The sequence below is a fragment of the Bombina bombina genome, chromosome 3 (assembly GCF_027579735.1).
Source record: "Bombina bombina isolate aBomBom1 chromosome 3, aBomBom1.pri, whole genome shotgun sequence".
NCBI lineage: Eukaryota > Metazoa > Chordata > Amphibia > Anura > Bombinatoridae > Bombina > Bombina bombina.
In genome coordinates, this window is record NC_069501.1 from 985,307,447 (window position 1) to 985,322,446 (window position 15,000).

The 15,000-nt window shown below is 39.9% G+C and overlaps 1 protein-coding gene across 1 annotated transcript in view; it reads right to left on the minus strand.

Annotated features, from left to right (window-relative positions):
* The window catches only part of COQ10A (coenzyme Q10A), a 103,976-nt gene that overhangs the window by 30,128 nt on the left and 58,848 nt on the right, over positions 1-15,000 (minus strand). Inside the window, exon 4 of the mRNA XM_053708095.1 lies at positions 7,603-7,704. Coding sequence (XP_053564070.1) covers positions 7,603-7,704 — 102 coding nt within the window. The remainder of the gene's footprint in view (positions 1-7,602; positions 7,705-15,000) is intronic.

The following is a 15,000-nucleotide window of genomic DNA, read 5'->3' on the forward strand; positions in this document are numbered from 1 at the left end:
CCTTCATAAATAAACTTATGAACAAAAGGTCACAGTGTCAATGTATATGCTGCTTATGAAATGTGTTGCAATAATGTAAGAAAGAAAAAACACCCAGTAGGACAGTAACTCCCCTTTACATTTAGGACTACTGCTTACCCTGTTCCCATTATAAGGAAACAAATACAGCCAATTCTAATATACAAAGTTTAGGCTGACACATACCTCAAATGATGCTTATTGCATGAGACCGTGCTCCACACTGAAGAGTTTCCTTCATATTACCTTCAGATTTGTGGGAACCATAACTGACCTTAGTAACTGCTGCTAAGATCATCAATTTCAGGGAGAAATCTTCTTCCATATCCTCCCTGAGCAAAATAGTACTCACCGGTACCATTTAAAAATAAAAAACTTCTTGATTGGAGAACTTAAAACTATCATTTTATCACCACTATCACTTAACCCTTCCTATTACTAGCACAGGCAAAGAGAATGACTGGGGGGAGGAGTTAGGGGAGGAGCTATGTAACAGCTCTGCTGTAGTGCTCTTTGCCACTTCCTGTTAGCAGGAGGTTAATATCCCACAAGTAAAGATGAAACCCGTGGACTCAGCATATCTTGTAAAAGAAATTATGTTTTTATTGGACTAACATAATATTTCAAAGTCAAGCTTTCGAGAGTTTTCCTCCCTTCTTCAGTATTGCTTCAGACCTGAGGAAGGGAGGAAAACTCTCGAAAGCTTGTCTTTATTTGAGCATCTTATCTACTGGAATAATACATATACACATATATATATATATCTCCTCTTTACACCTAGGTCTCCATTTATTAAGACACAGATTTGAAACCCTTGCTGTGCAGGCTGGCACATATAGCAGGTATAGTTGTTAAGGCTGCAGGTATATAGTTGTTAAGGCTGCTGGGTGCACTTCCAATTCAAATACTTAAAAAATTACAAGATGCTCTCATTTATATATTTTGCAATGTAAAAGAGAAGAGAGAGAGGTAGCTGTTAAATGAAAATAAAAAGTTTATAATATTTTTAAATCATCTTAGCTTTGCCCAGGGTGCTATGCTGAATAAATAAAGATACAGGGGCACCTCAGAGATATTGCTGCAACAACAAAAAAACTGGAATTCCCCCTTCATTGGTTGTTGAAAAATTAGATCATACTTTTCCATTGGTAATTACAAAACGATGCCATGACCATGCTTTAGTTGTTTAAAAATAAATAAAATAATTAATTCAAATCTTACCGCATTGGTTGTTAAAAATATAGAATCTGTCAAAGAAAGTTAAACTTTTTTTCTGGCTTCTTTACATCTAAAACTAATATTTCTGATATCATAGGATGTGTAGTTACTTGTAGATGTACTTGCATCACAATGTACTTATAAAAAGCATACTTTGGGTAGTTCAACACCATTATACCATTTACTTCCACGTCACTTTAATATTCTTACAACGGATATTGTAATGTCATAACTATTATGTATAACCCTCATCTCTCTGTGACACTGTATATACTTCAAAAGATTAATACAAAACACCATTAAAAATACACTGGAATATGCCAACCCAGACTCTTTTCAAAATATTTATATTTAAGATTATCTGTAGCAAAGTTTTGTGTAGAAAAAGATGCATTTATTCCTGAGTTTACTCAACCTTTCTGTAGAATAAGATTCAGAAGGTGAGTGTAATTACCATATTTTAAAAATTCTTATGTTTTGCTATTTCCAACATTGTTTTTCAATGCTGCTTTCCTAATGCTTCAAGTTTACCATCACTTTAAATTAGATTAGTATTTACATTCAAACCACTACATTTTTTTGTGCATGAAAATGTTATGTTGAAGCTAAATACTTTCATTCTGAAACATACAACAAGTGCACTATGTATTGGTCATGGGGTTGAAGTTCAATGGCTGCTAAAAAATTCCTACAAGCTCTATCAGTGGACAGTGAGAATACCAAAAGTTCAGGACGACAAAGCTTTTTAATTTTATTTTCTCTTGTAAGGTGTATCCAGTCCACGGATCACCCATTACTTGTGGGATATTCTCCTTCCCAACAGGAAGTTGCAAGAGGATCACCCACAGCAGAGCTGCTATATAGCTCCTCCCCTAACTGCCATACCCAGTCATTCTCTTGCAACTCTAGTAGTAAGAGAGAAGTGGTGAAATGTAGCTGTTATTTTGCTTCAATCAAAAGTTTATTATTTTTAAATGGTACCGGAGTTGTACTATTTTGTTCCAGGCAGAAAAATAGAAGAATCTGCCTGTGATTTCTATGATCTTAGCAGGTTGTAACTAAGATCCATTGCTGTTCTCACACATGACTGAAGAGAGAGATAACTTCAGCGGGGGAATGGCGTGCAGGTTATCCTGCTATGAGGTATGTGCAGTTAAGATATTTCTAGAAGATAGTGAATGCTAGAAAATGTTGCCGATGCCAAATTTATGTAAGGTAAGCCTGAATACAGTGATTTAATAGCGACTGGTATCATGCTTACTTTCTGAGGTAATACTCTTTTATATTTACAATATAAAACGTTTGCTGGCATGTTTAAACGTTGTTATATATACTTTGGTGATAAAACTTTATTGGGGCCTAGTTTTTTCCACATGGCTGGCTTAAATTTGCCTAGAAACAGTTTCCTGAGGCTTTCCACTGTGTTACTATGAGTGGGAGGGGCCTAATTTAGTGCTTTTTTTGAGCAGTAACTTTTACAGACTGAGACATCCAGCTTCCTCCAGGGGTCCCCTGAATGCTATAGGACATCTCTAAAGGGCTCTTATGCTTTCCAAAATCGTTTGTTGGGGAAGGTAGGCCCACAGCAAGGCTGTGGCAGTTTGGTGTGACTGTTAAAAAACGTCTATATCGTTTTTTTGATCCATTTTTTGAACTAAGGGGTTAATCATCCATTTGCAAGTGGGTGCAATGCTCTGTTAGCTTATTATACACACTGTAAAAATTTCGTTTGATTTACTGCCTTTTTTCACTGTTTTTCAAATTCTGACAAAATTTGTTTCTCTTAAAGGCACAGTACCGTTTCTTATATTTGCTTGTTATCTTGATTTAAACTGTTTTCCAAGCTTGCTAGTCTCATTGCTAGTTTGTACAAACATGCCTGACATAGAGGAAACTCCTTGTTCATTATGTTTAAAAGCCATTGTGGAACCCCCTCGTAGAATGTGTACCAAATGTACTGATTTCACTTTAAGCAATAAAGATCATATTCTGTCTTTAAAAAATTTATCACCAGAGGAATCTGACGAGGGGGAAGTTATGCCGACTAACTCTCCCCACGTGTCAGAGCCTTTCTCCCGCTCATGGGACTCACGCTCAAATGGCGCCAAGTACATCTAGAGCGCCCATAGCGTTTACTTTACATGGCGGCAGTCATGGATAATACACTGTCTGCGGTATTAGCCAGACTACCTGAATTTAGAGGAAAGCGAGATAGCTCTGGAGTTAGACGAAATACAGAGCATACTGACACTTTAAGAGCTATGTCTGATACTGCCTCACAATATGCAGAAGCTGTAGAAGGAGAGCTTCTTTCTTTGGGTGATGTTTCTGACTCAGGGAAGATGATGCAACCTGATTCTTATATCTCTACATTTAAATTTAAGCTTAAACACCTTCCGCGTGTTACTCAGGGAGGTTTTAGCTCCTCTGAATGACTGTGATACAATTGCAGTGCCAGAGAAATTGTGTAGACTGGATAAATACTATGCAGTGCCGGTGTGCACTGATGTTTTTCCAATACCTAAAAGGTTTACAGAAATTATTACTAAGGAATGGGATAGACCAGGTGTGCCGTTCTCTCCCCCTCCTATTTTTAGAAAAATGTTTCCAATAGACGCCACCACACGGGACTTATGGCAGACAGTTCCTAAGGTGGAGGGAGCAGTTTCTACTCTAGCAAAGCGTACTACTATCCCTGTCGAGGACAGTTGTGCTTTCTTAGATCCAATGGATAAAAAGTTAGAGGGTTACCTAAAGAAAATGTTTATTCAACAAGGTTTTATCCTACAGCCCCTTGCATGCATTGCTCCTGTCACTGCTGCTGCGGCGTTCTGGTTTGAGTCTCTGGAAGAGGCTTTACAGGTAGCGACTCCATTGGATGACATACTTGACAAGCTTAGAGCACTTAAGCTAGCCAATTCTTTTGTTTCTGATGCCATTGTTCATTTGACTAAACAAACGGCTAAGAATTCTAGTTTTGCTATCCAGGCGCGTAGAGTGCTATGGCTTAAATCATGGTCAGCTGACGTTACTTCAAAGTCTAAGCTGCTTAACATTCCCTTCAAGGGACAGACCCTATTCGGGCCTGGTTTGAAGGAGATTATTGCTGATATCACTGGAGGAAAAGGTCATGCCCTTCCTCAGGATAGGTCCAAATCAAGGGCCAAACAGTCTAATTTTCGTGTCTTTCGAAACTTCAAGGCAAGTGCGGCATCAACTTCCTCTAATGCAAAACAAGAGGGAACTTTTGCTCAGTCTAAGACGATCTGGAGACCTAACTAGACCTGGAACAAGGGTAAGCAGGCCAAAAAGCCTGCTGCTGCCTCTAAGACAGCATGAAGGATCGGCCCCCTATCTGGTAACGGATCTAGTAGGGGGCAGACTTTCGCTCTTCGCCCAGGCGTGGGCAAGAGATGTCCAGGATCCCTGGGCGTTGGAAATTATATCCCAGGGATATCTTCTGGACTTCAAGGCTTTCCCCCCAAAAGGGAGATTTCACCTTTCACAATTATCTGCAAACCAGATAAAGAGAGAGGCATTCTTACACTGTGTACAAGATCTCCTAATTATGGGAGTGATCCATCCAGTTCCAAAGGAGGAACAGGGACAGGGATTTTACTCAAATCTGTTTGTAGTTCCCAAAAAAGAGGGACCCTTCAGACCAATTTTGGATCTAAAGATCTTAAACAAATTCCTCAGAGTTCCATCATTCAAGATGGAGACTATTCGTACCATCCTACCTATGATCCAGGAGAGTCAATACATGACTACAGTGGATTTAAAGGATGCTTATCTTCACATTCAGATACACAAAGATCATCATCGGTTTCTCAGGCTTGCTAGACAGGCATTACCAGTTTGTAGTTCTTCCCTTTGGGTTAGCTACAGCCCCAAGAATTTTTACGAAGGTTCTGGGGTCGCTTCTGGCGGTCCTAAGGCCGCGGGGCATAGCAGTGGCCCCTTATTTAGACGACATCCTGATTCAGGCGTCAAAATTCCAAATTGCCAAGTCTCATACGGACATAGTGTTGACATTTCTGAGGTCGCATGGGTGGAAGGTGAACGAGGAAAAGAGTTCTCTATCCCCCCTCACAAGAGTTTCCTTCCTAGGGATAGATTCTGTAGAAATGAAAATTTACCTGATGGAGTCCAGGTTATCAAAATTTCGAAATTCCTGCCGTGTTCTTTATTCCATTCTTCGCCCTTCGGTGGCTCAGTGCATGGAAGTAATCCACTCCTTCCAATAAACATTCTGGAACTAAGAGCGATATTCAATGCTCTTCAGGCTTGGCCTCAGCTAGCGACAATGAGGTTCATCAGATTTCAGTCGGACAACATCACGACTGTGGCTTACATCAACCATCTAGGGGGAACAAGGAGTTCCCTAGCGATGTTAGAAGTCTCAAAGATAATTCGCTGGGCAGAGATTCACTCTTGCCACCTATCAGCTATCCATATCCCAGGAGAACTGGGAGGCGGATTTTCTAAGTCAACAGACTTTTCATCCGGGGGAGTGGGAACTCCATCCGGAGGTGTTTGCACAATTGGTTCATCGTTGGGGCAAACCAGAACTGGATCTCATGGCGTCTCGCCAGAACGCCAAGCTTCCTTGTTACGGATACAGGTCCAGGGACCCCAAGGCAACGCTGATAGATGCTCTAGCAGCGCCTTGGTCCTTCAACCTGGCTTATGAGTTTCCACAGTTTCCTCTGCTCCCTCGTCTGATTGCCAAAATCAAGCAGGAGAGAGCATCAGTGATCTTGATAGCACCTGCGTGGCCACGCAGGACTTGGTATGCAGATCTAGTGGACATGTCATCTTTTCCATCATGGACTCTGCTGCTGAGACAGGACCTTCTACTTCAAGGTCCTTTCAACCATCCAAATCTAATTTCTCTGAGGCTGACTGCCTGGAGATTGAACGCTTGATTTTATCAAAGCATGGTTTCTCCGAGTCAGTCATTGATACCTTAATTCAGACTCGAGAGCCTGTCACCAGGAAAATCTATCATAAGATAGGGGACAGATTTCTGCTCTGTCTATTCTTTTGCACAAGCGTCTGGCGGATGTTCCAGACGTTCAGACATTTTGTCAGGCTTTAGTTAGAATCAAGCCTGTGTTTAAACCTGTTGCTCCACCTTGGAGCTTAAATTTGGTTCTTAAAGTTCTTCAGGGGGTTCCGTTTGAACCTCTTCATTCCATAGATATCAAACTTTTATCTTGGAAAGTTCTTTTTTTGGTAGTTATTTCCTCGGATTGTAGAGTTTCCGAGTTATCTGACTTACAATGTGATTCTCCTTATCTGATCTTCCATGCAGATAAGGTAGTTCTGCGTACCAAACCTGGGTTTTTACCTAAGGTGGTATCTAATAAGAATATCAATCAAGAGATTGTTGTTCCATCCTTGTGTCCTAATCCTTCTTCAAAGAAGGAACGTCTATTACACAATCTGGACGTGGTTCGTGCTTTAAAGTTTTACTTACAAGCTACTAAAGATTTTCGTCAAACATCTGCTTTGTTTGTTGTCTACTCTGGACAGAGGAGAGGTCAAAAGGCTTCGGCAACCTCTCTTTCTTTTTGGCTAAGAAGCATAATCCGTTTAGCCTATGAGACTGCTGGCCAGCAGCCTCCAGAAAGGATTACAGCTCATTTTACTAGAGCTGTGGCTTCCACATGGGCCTTTAAAAATGAGGCTTCTGTTGAACAGATTTGCAAGGCGGCGACTTGGTCTTCGCTTCATACTTTTTCAAAATTCTACAAATTTGATACTTTTGCTTCTTCGGAGGCTATTTTTGGGAGAAAGGTTTTTCAGGCAGTGGTACCTTCCGTTTAAGTACCTGCCTTGTCCCTCCCTTCATCCGTGTACTTTAGCTTTGGTATTAGTATCCCACAAGTAATGGATGATCCGTGGACTGGATACACCTTACAAGAGAAAACATAATTTATGCTTACCTGATAAATTTGTTTCTCTTGTGGTGTATCCAGTCCACGGCCCGCCCTGTCATTTTAAGGCAGGTATTTTTTAATTTTAAACTACAGTCACCACTGCACCCTATGGTTTCTCCTTTCTCTGTTTGTTTTCGGTCGAATGACTGGATATGGCAGTTAGGGGAGGAGCTATATAGCAGGTGGGTGATCCTCTTGCAACTTCCTGTTGGGAAGGAGAATATCCCACAAGTAATGGATGATCCGTGGACTGGATACACCACAAGAGAAACAAATTTATCAGGTAAGCATAAATTATGTTTTTATAATTTTCAAACACTCTCTTATAGTGCAAAAAAGTTACTCAACTCAGTAATTCAACAAAACTAAAATTGTGTTAAGTATTGCATATGAGTTTCACGACACAAGTAACAAAACCTACCGAGAAGTCGACAGTACAGGTGCGAGGATATCCGGGAATACCAGGGCTAAAACGCCAAATACTCTCCAGATGGTTGAAAAGGCGCCCATCACTACAAATAGCCTAAGACATAATGCAAAAATAAAAATATAAGATATATTTATGTAAATATACTTAAAAAAAATATAGAGTGAAAAAAATGTCAGTAAATTAGAGAATATAATATGTTAGAGAATTATGAACATGAAATAACTCTGGCTTTAGAGTTAAAAGCGTGCTTGTCCCACACTCTCTAGAGATGCCAACAAGCAAAGTCTATAACCTGCAAATCAAATATCTGCTTTAGGCAATTTGCGACAGGTTGAAAACCTAGGTTACTGATTTTACTTTTTGGCCTCTAGGGAGTGTAGGACAAATCACAAGTTTTACACAAAAGCAACGGGCGTTTAATGTCCCTTTAATTTTTACAAAGAATGTATATTTGAAATGTAAAGTTGACGGTACAATTTAAAAAATTAGGCAGACTTTTATTCTTAAAATGTGTACTACTACTATTTATTAATATTCTCCGATTTTTACCTTTTAATGCTAACGAATCTGCAATCCACTAAACGTTAAAGTGAAAAGAAGGTGATGTTTGTCAGCTATTCTGAAAAACAAATTATGACTTACCAGATAATTTCCTTTCCTTTGATACAGGGAGAGTCCACAGCTGCATTCATTACTTGTGAGAATACAGAACCTGGCCACCAGGAGGAGGCAAAGACACCCCAGCCAAAGGCTTAAATACCTCCCCCACTTCCCACATCCCTCAGTCATTCTGCCGAGTTTACAAGGAACAGTAGGAGAAATATCAGGATAAAAAAAGGTGCCAGAAGAAAACAACCTAAATTTAGGGCCGCCCACTGGAGAGCACAGGTGGGAGCTGTGGACTCTCCCTGTATCGAAGGAAAGGAAATTATCTGGTAAGTCATAATTTATGTTTTCATTCTAAATACAGGGAGAGTCCACAGCTGCATTCATTACTTGTGGGAAATTATACCCAAGCTACAGAGGACACTGAATGCTAACGGGAGGGTACAAATAAGAGGCGGCCCAACCTGAGGGCACCACAGCCTGTAAGAACCAAATTTCCAAAGGCTTCCTTGACAGAAGTAAAAAATAAAAAGAAGAAGAATGTAAGGAGGATCAAGCAGCCGCCCAAACAATCAGAACCATAGAATCTCATGTCAGAGACCCAAAAGATGTCACTGTACTCAAACTGAGCAATAAACCTCTGAGGAGGCTTGTGTCCCGCTGTCTCTTAGAACCAGCTAAAAACACTCCTCCACCAGCAAGTCCAAAACCTTGCGCTCCCCAGATATGATAACAAAAGAAAAAAACTGTCTATTCTGAAAAAGAAAAACCTCAATGTTAGATTCCCCAAAAAAGGAAGAACCTCTTCCCATTTGGACAAGGAATACGACAATCTTAGGGAGAACAAACTCAGATAGCCTTATTAGAAGGGATACCACAATAAGGAAGAACGTATTGCAAAGTGCAACATGGAAATTAAAACAAACAATCTACAGACGAAATAGGTACTTCAATAAGAATTCAAAGACCACCTCCTGTACAGGTACAAAGGTAACCAGATGTAACTCCTGAAGGATAAAACTAACCCCAAAAGGAGCAAGGAATTGACTTGTCAAACCCACCTGCAGGCAGAGCACTAGCAAAAAGAACTGAACACATGGAAGAACAATGAACCAATGGAACTGGAGCACAAAAACTGCTTGCGGAAAACACATACTAGAGAAAAGAACCGCAGCTGGAATCCATCTGGAACCTTCCACTAGCCAGGTAGCTAAGCTAACCAACAGGCTATCTTTGCAGGCTGCCCCTTCGAACAAGAACAAGTTAGACAAGCCCTTCACCAGCTCATTCTAGAGGAGAAGAAAAATACTCCAGAAACCGAAAGAGTCAGGACAAGCTAGCTCCTCTGGACATGAAAAGAGGGAGTCCTCCACACCTAAAATAGGTGACTAGGAACCAGGTACAAGCTGAAGGAAAGATCCGAAAACCTTTCAGAAAAAAACCCTCTCGGCTAGGTCCAAGCGACCCCTCGCGCAATTCACCCTGGAAGAAAGGATCCCAAGACGTAAAGAGACCCTGACTCGGTAGATCCCTGCAACAAGGGAACTCTCATTGCAGCGAAGCCACTAACCATGATTACGACCTTGCAGGCAAAAAAGGAGCAACAGTCTCACCGACACCCACTCCAGATAGGATCGAGCCATCCTCGAAAAAGAGTGACATGGCCGAAAAGAAGAAGGTTAAAATTAGACCTCAGAATTAAGAAAACTGCCACAGCAGGATTCAAACTCAAAGTCTACAGCTTGCTAGGCTGGGAACTAATCCCCTAGGCCACATAGTCAGAGGACCTCAGCTGAGAAACTCGATCTGCTTTCCTCCTATACACATTTGAAAAACTCTGGATAGTCAGATCCAACGGATGATCGTAAGGCACATACGTTCCGGAAGAGTATGCACAGAGAATGGATTGCTGCCAAGAGCCGTAGTGGGCCTCCGCCCACCAGCAAATTTGAGACCCGCCTACACATGAGGAACTCACCAACTCAGAAATAATCCACTCACCAAGAAAACACTCTCACCCTGCTGACGGGGTCCCTGCCGACGGGGAAGAGACCAAGACAAAACTGCCCCGAGGGAACTAGGATAAAAATCCAACACCGGGAGATCTGGACCAAACACTGGAGAATGATTCCCCAACCGGTAATCCAAAAAGACTGCTAAGACAGAGACAAAAACCCAATGCTATGTCGAAGACTCGGCCTGGGCTGAATCCATCACCCCCCACCACAGCGCCAACGAAGGCCTGAAGGAGAATTGGAGGGCAGAACCCGATGAAGTAATTCTAACTTCATAAGCTCTAAGGCAAAGAGCCTTCCTGTCTAAAGACCAAGCCGCATCCAAAAGGATCCAACCTGGTGTCAACACCAGGACTCAGGTCTAGGTCCACATCTGAAGATGGAACTGGCAGGAAGCAAATCCCAAAAGGTCTACTAGCAGACGCTGGAAAAACCAGGACCGCCAAGACTCGGGAGCCACCGCAACACCTATAAACAGGCTACTGCCACATTAAACCACAGATCTCCCCCCCCCCCCAAAAAAAACCCCACTTAGGATCCAAGCGAGGTTCTGGAAGAAAAAACTACGAACCGGCCCTGATTAAACAAGAATGTTTTAAATGGACATCCAGCATCAGCAGCTGGATTTGAACCATCAATCCTTCAAGTTGCAAAGCCTTAACGGGCTGTGCAGGGATTTGAACCTGTGGCTCTGTGCTTACTACTCTGTTTGCTTGTATGATGAGCCACAGCCAGTTCTAAATAGACCTAGATAACCACCAGGCTACCCTGGACTGCTCTAGAAAGGAAAGATATGCTTCTTCCAAAATCCAGGTAGAGAGAACTGTGTATTCTACCTGAACAAATATCTAATAAAGCTCTGCTTAAAAATCATTGGACCCAAAAAGGACGGGAAACCCCTCCCCTTTTTGGACCAGTCACCAACAATGTACTGACACTGCAAAGAATACCGGGACAAGACTCCAAAAGTCACCTAGTCCAGAAAGAAGGAATGAAAAACTCAACTCTGGCCTCTAGGACCCCCGCACCTATATGATCCAGCATCAAGTGCCCATTCAGAAGAACCTAAGACAGGTCCTGTCTGTCCGTAGGTATAGATGGACCTGCTCTGCCTGGACCAGAATAAATAGAAAGAACCCCTTCTCTAGAGTAGAAGGGAAGACAAACTTAAATTTTACCCAAAACAGGTCCTGCCCATCATCAAGGGTACGACATGTCTTGTCATAAAAAACAAACAAATGGTAAATTCTTAAGTTCTAGCAGTGCTAGGAAAACTGAGAAATTGAATAAACAAAATAAGAGAATTAAGCTCCGAGGCTTAATTCTTATCTCTAGATAATTGAGGGAATCATCACCCCGAACAGAGACCTAGAGGCTTCCATCGTGTCAGTATATTTATGAAAATCTTAGTAGTGCTATCCAAATAATATATCAGTTTATGGCAGGGTTATAAACACAATACAAAAAATAGAAACCCTAATCAACCATGCATCTACTAGACCATACAATTAATATAAATACCTGAATTCTTTTATTTAGTTAATATCCATAAACATATTGAAATATATTTGCAATAAAAGGAAATGAAATAATATTATATGCGCTTGAAAACTATTTAAATATGCTATGCAAAATTCCTACACGCTTATATTAAAAACCCACCTTATTTATAAATAGTCTTTATTTATTTAACACAATGGGACTAAAAACCTTTAACATCCAAGCAATACAATTCTAAACAGTGTTTATAAAACAATAGGATAATATATATGTTCTGCTATTTAACTGCAATTTATCCTACTCTGCCACATACAGTAATAATAAATGTTTATTTTAAATGCTTGCATACAAATAGGCAGGCTAAGAGCTATCTGAAACAATGGCATACAGTTTAAAAGTATAATCTGCTCTTTAAATCTATTAACTGTAAAGGCTATGCATATGACTTATCTTATAATAAAACTTTTATATACATCACCAAATAATAGCAACACAGTTTCCAATTTTCGCAACAGATCCAATTTCACCTCAGAATTTCAAAATTGGGGATAAGGCATATGGAGTCCAATAGTAGGTGTGTGCTATAATAATAACTGCAGCAGTTATTCCTTTCTGGATCAGTCAACACAACCCCCTTTTAGTCTCTATGCTGGGGTTTAAATCATCTGATCTCACCCCTCCCCTTTTTGATTATTTATCAGTCATTGGTGAATATTGGAAACGCCCACGGCCTTGTCTTGGATTTGGAATATCTTATATTTAACAGCCAAAAGGCTTTCTGGCTGTAGTTCTCTCATGGCAACACCGGGTGGCAGCATTTTACAAACAAAACAAATTCACCTTCACATTTCTAAACATTTTTAAGCAAGTTGATTATTTTCATAAAATGGTTATTTAATCAGATCACACTCTCTGTATTAATCATATATAACCCCAATTACAGATGGTTAATATTAGGTTATTTTTTCTGATTATTCTGATACCAAATATGTTATATTATTAACATTTTATTATATTAAGGTAATTTAATACTGCAAATTATTAGCTTAAAATGCATTATAATTTTATCAGTATCCTGGCATTTCTATACAAATAACAGATTATTTTTATATTTCCAATAGTTTTGTCTGCATTGTCTTCTCTACGATCCATCTGAAAAATAGAAGATTCATGTTATATATATGCACTTCAAAAATGGGATAATTCAAAATTAGTATAGATTAAATAGCCATTTTAATATATTTCCTATATGTATATCCCATACAGCAATTATCTATTAATACAATGCGTTTATATTTATTATCATATAAAAGACCGTCACATATCCATTAAAAATATATATATTTTCTTATAATGCTGAAATGTAACTACAGTTGTTTTCAAATCATGTACTTTCTCTATGTTATTCTAACGTTCTAACTGCCCTTTCAGTAACTTCAGACTCCCTGTCTCCCACTCACAACATGGGGTCCCCTGCTCCTAAGTGTAAACGCTGAAACTCTCATAAAGCATGTTACTTTTGAGATCCTATTACACCTTTTCAGTTTGAAAGACAAATGGTATCCTGATTCCAGTCTGCTAATTCCCATCTCATTATCTCTTAAATCAACAGCCTTAGACATTTATGTCTTTATTAATTGTATGGGGTAAGGGATGCTCTGAAGCTTGTATTTTTAATTAGAGAGCAAATGGTTTTGGTCCTGTCTCAAACTGTAAGTTGATTATAGCAAATTTGGTATGGGCTTCATGTTCACACTTTAGCTAGGAATGAATCTTTTGAAGTGAGTTTCCTGTGTAATTGAAGAAGTGGGGGAGATCTCTTAGAAATAATCCTTTGTTTTACAGACCATGTGCACATCCACAGATTTATTAAATAAAGTTAAATATACTTCTATATATTATTTAATAATATTTCAAATACCTTGACATAGATCCCCCTTTCCAATTCAAAAATAGGTAGGACACATGTATTTGAATTGGATCAAAGTTAGTGGTATTTGGTGAGGATGTTGACCGTACACATCATGGACAGTCTTCTATGTAGATAGTCTGTCGATTTTGAGTCTTCATGTTTATCAGCGAGACATCTTTGAACTACAGTATGTCTTTAGTTCATTTGGGGATATGACACTTCATTCTCCCTCTATGACTTGTAGTTGGGATCTTGGATGACACGCTCGCAATTGATTGATATGGACCCATTTATCTATGAAACTTTCATTTTTGGGGATCCGTATTTTATAGGCCACTGGAGATATTTTGTCAGTAATGACGAAAGGACCTTTCCATGAGGGAAGAAATTTCTTCTCCCTAACCTGATCTCTTCCAAAGTTATAAAGATAAACTTTATCATTTATTTCATATTCCTTTTTGGACGTTTTGAGATCATAATAGGTTTTAGTGGCAGTTGCGGCTCTTTCTAAATTCCTTTGAGCAAATGCAAATGCATATTGCAGGTGCTTTCTTAGGTTCTCCACATATTGATGTGTATTGGCAGCGTTTATCAAGTTTTGGTCTGATGTACGGTACAGCAGATGCTGAGGTAGAACCATTCTTCTACCAGTCATCAGTTCAAAAGGTGACATTTTTGTAGCACTACTTGGAGTTGCTCTTAATGCCATTAAGACTAGAGGTAGTTTTACATCCCAGACTTTACCTGTTTCACTCACAAACTTTTTGAGGATTTTAACAATGGACTGGTTGTAACGCTCTACACCACCACTTGCGGCAGCTCTATAAGCAATATGGAGCTTTCTTTTAACCCCTAGTATTTTCCACATTTTGGTCATCACTTCGCTAGTGAAGTGGGTCCCCCGATCTGATTCGATTTTTTGGGGCAAACCAAATCTGGAAAATACATGGTTGATGAGCAATGCTGTACATGTTTCAGCACTATTGTTAGGTGCACTAATGCACTCTACCCATTTAATGAACAGGCATGTCACGGTTAACATGTATTTGTTACCTCTTGATGACCTTGTTACCGGGCCAATAAAATCAATTTGTATATCTGACCATGGCATTACCATCCCCCTTTTCTGCAATGGCGCTCTATGCGTTGGTGCAGTGGGTTGAAACTGTGGGCAGATTAAACACCCTTGACAGTAAGTTTGAACATCTTTCAACATGTGTGGCCAAAAAGCATAATCACGTAATATTTCATACGTGAGTTTGCACCGCGATGACCAGATGTGGGAGCATCATGGGCATGTTGAAGCATTAGACCTCTGAACTTGGTGGGTACTACCCACTGCTGGATGCCAGTTTT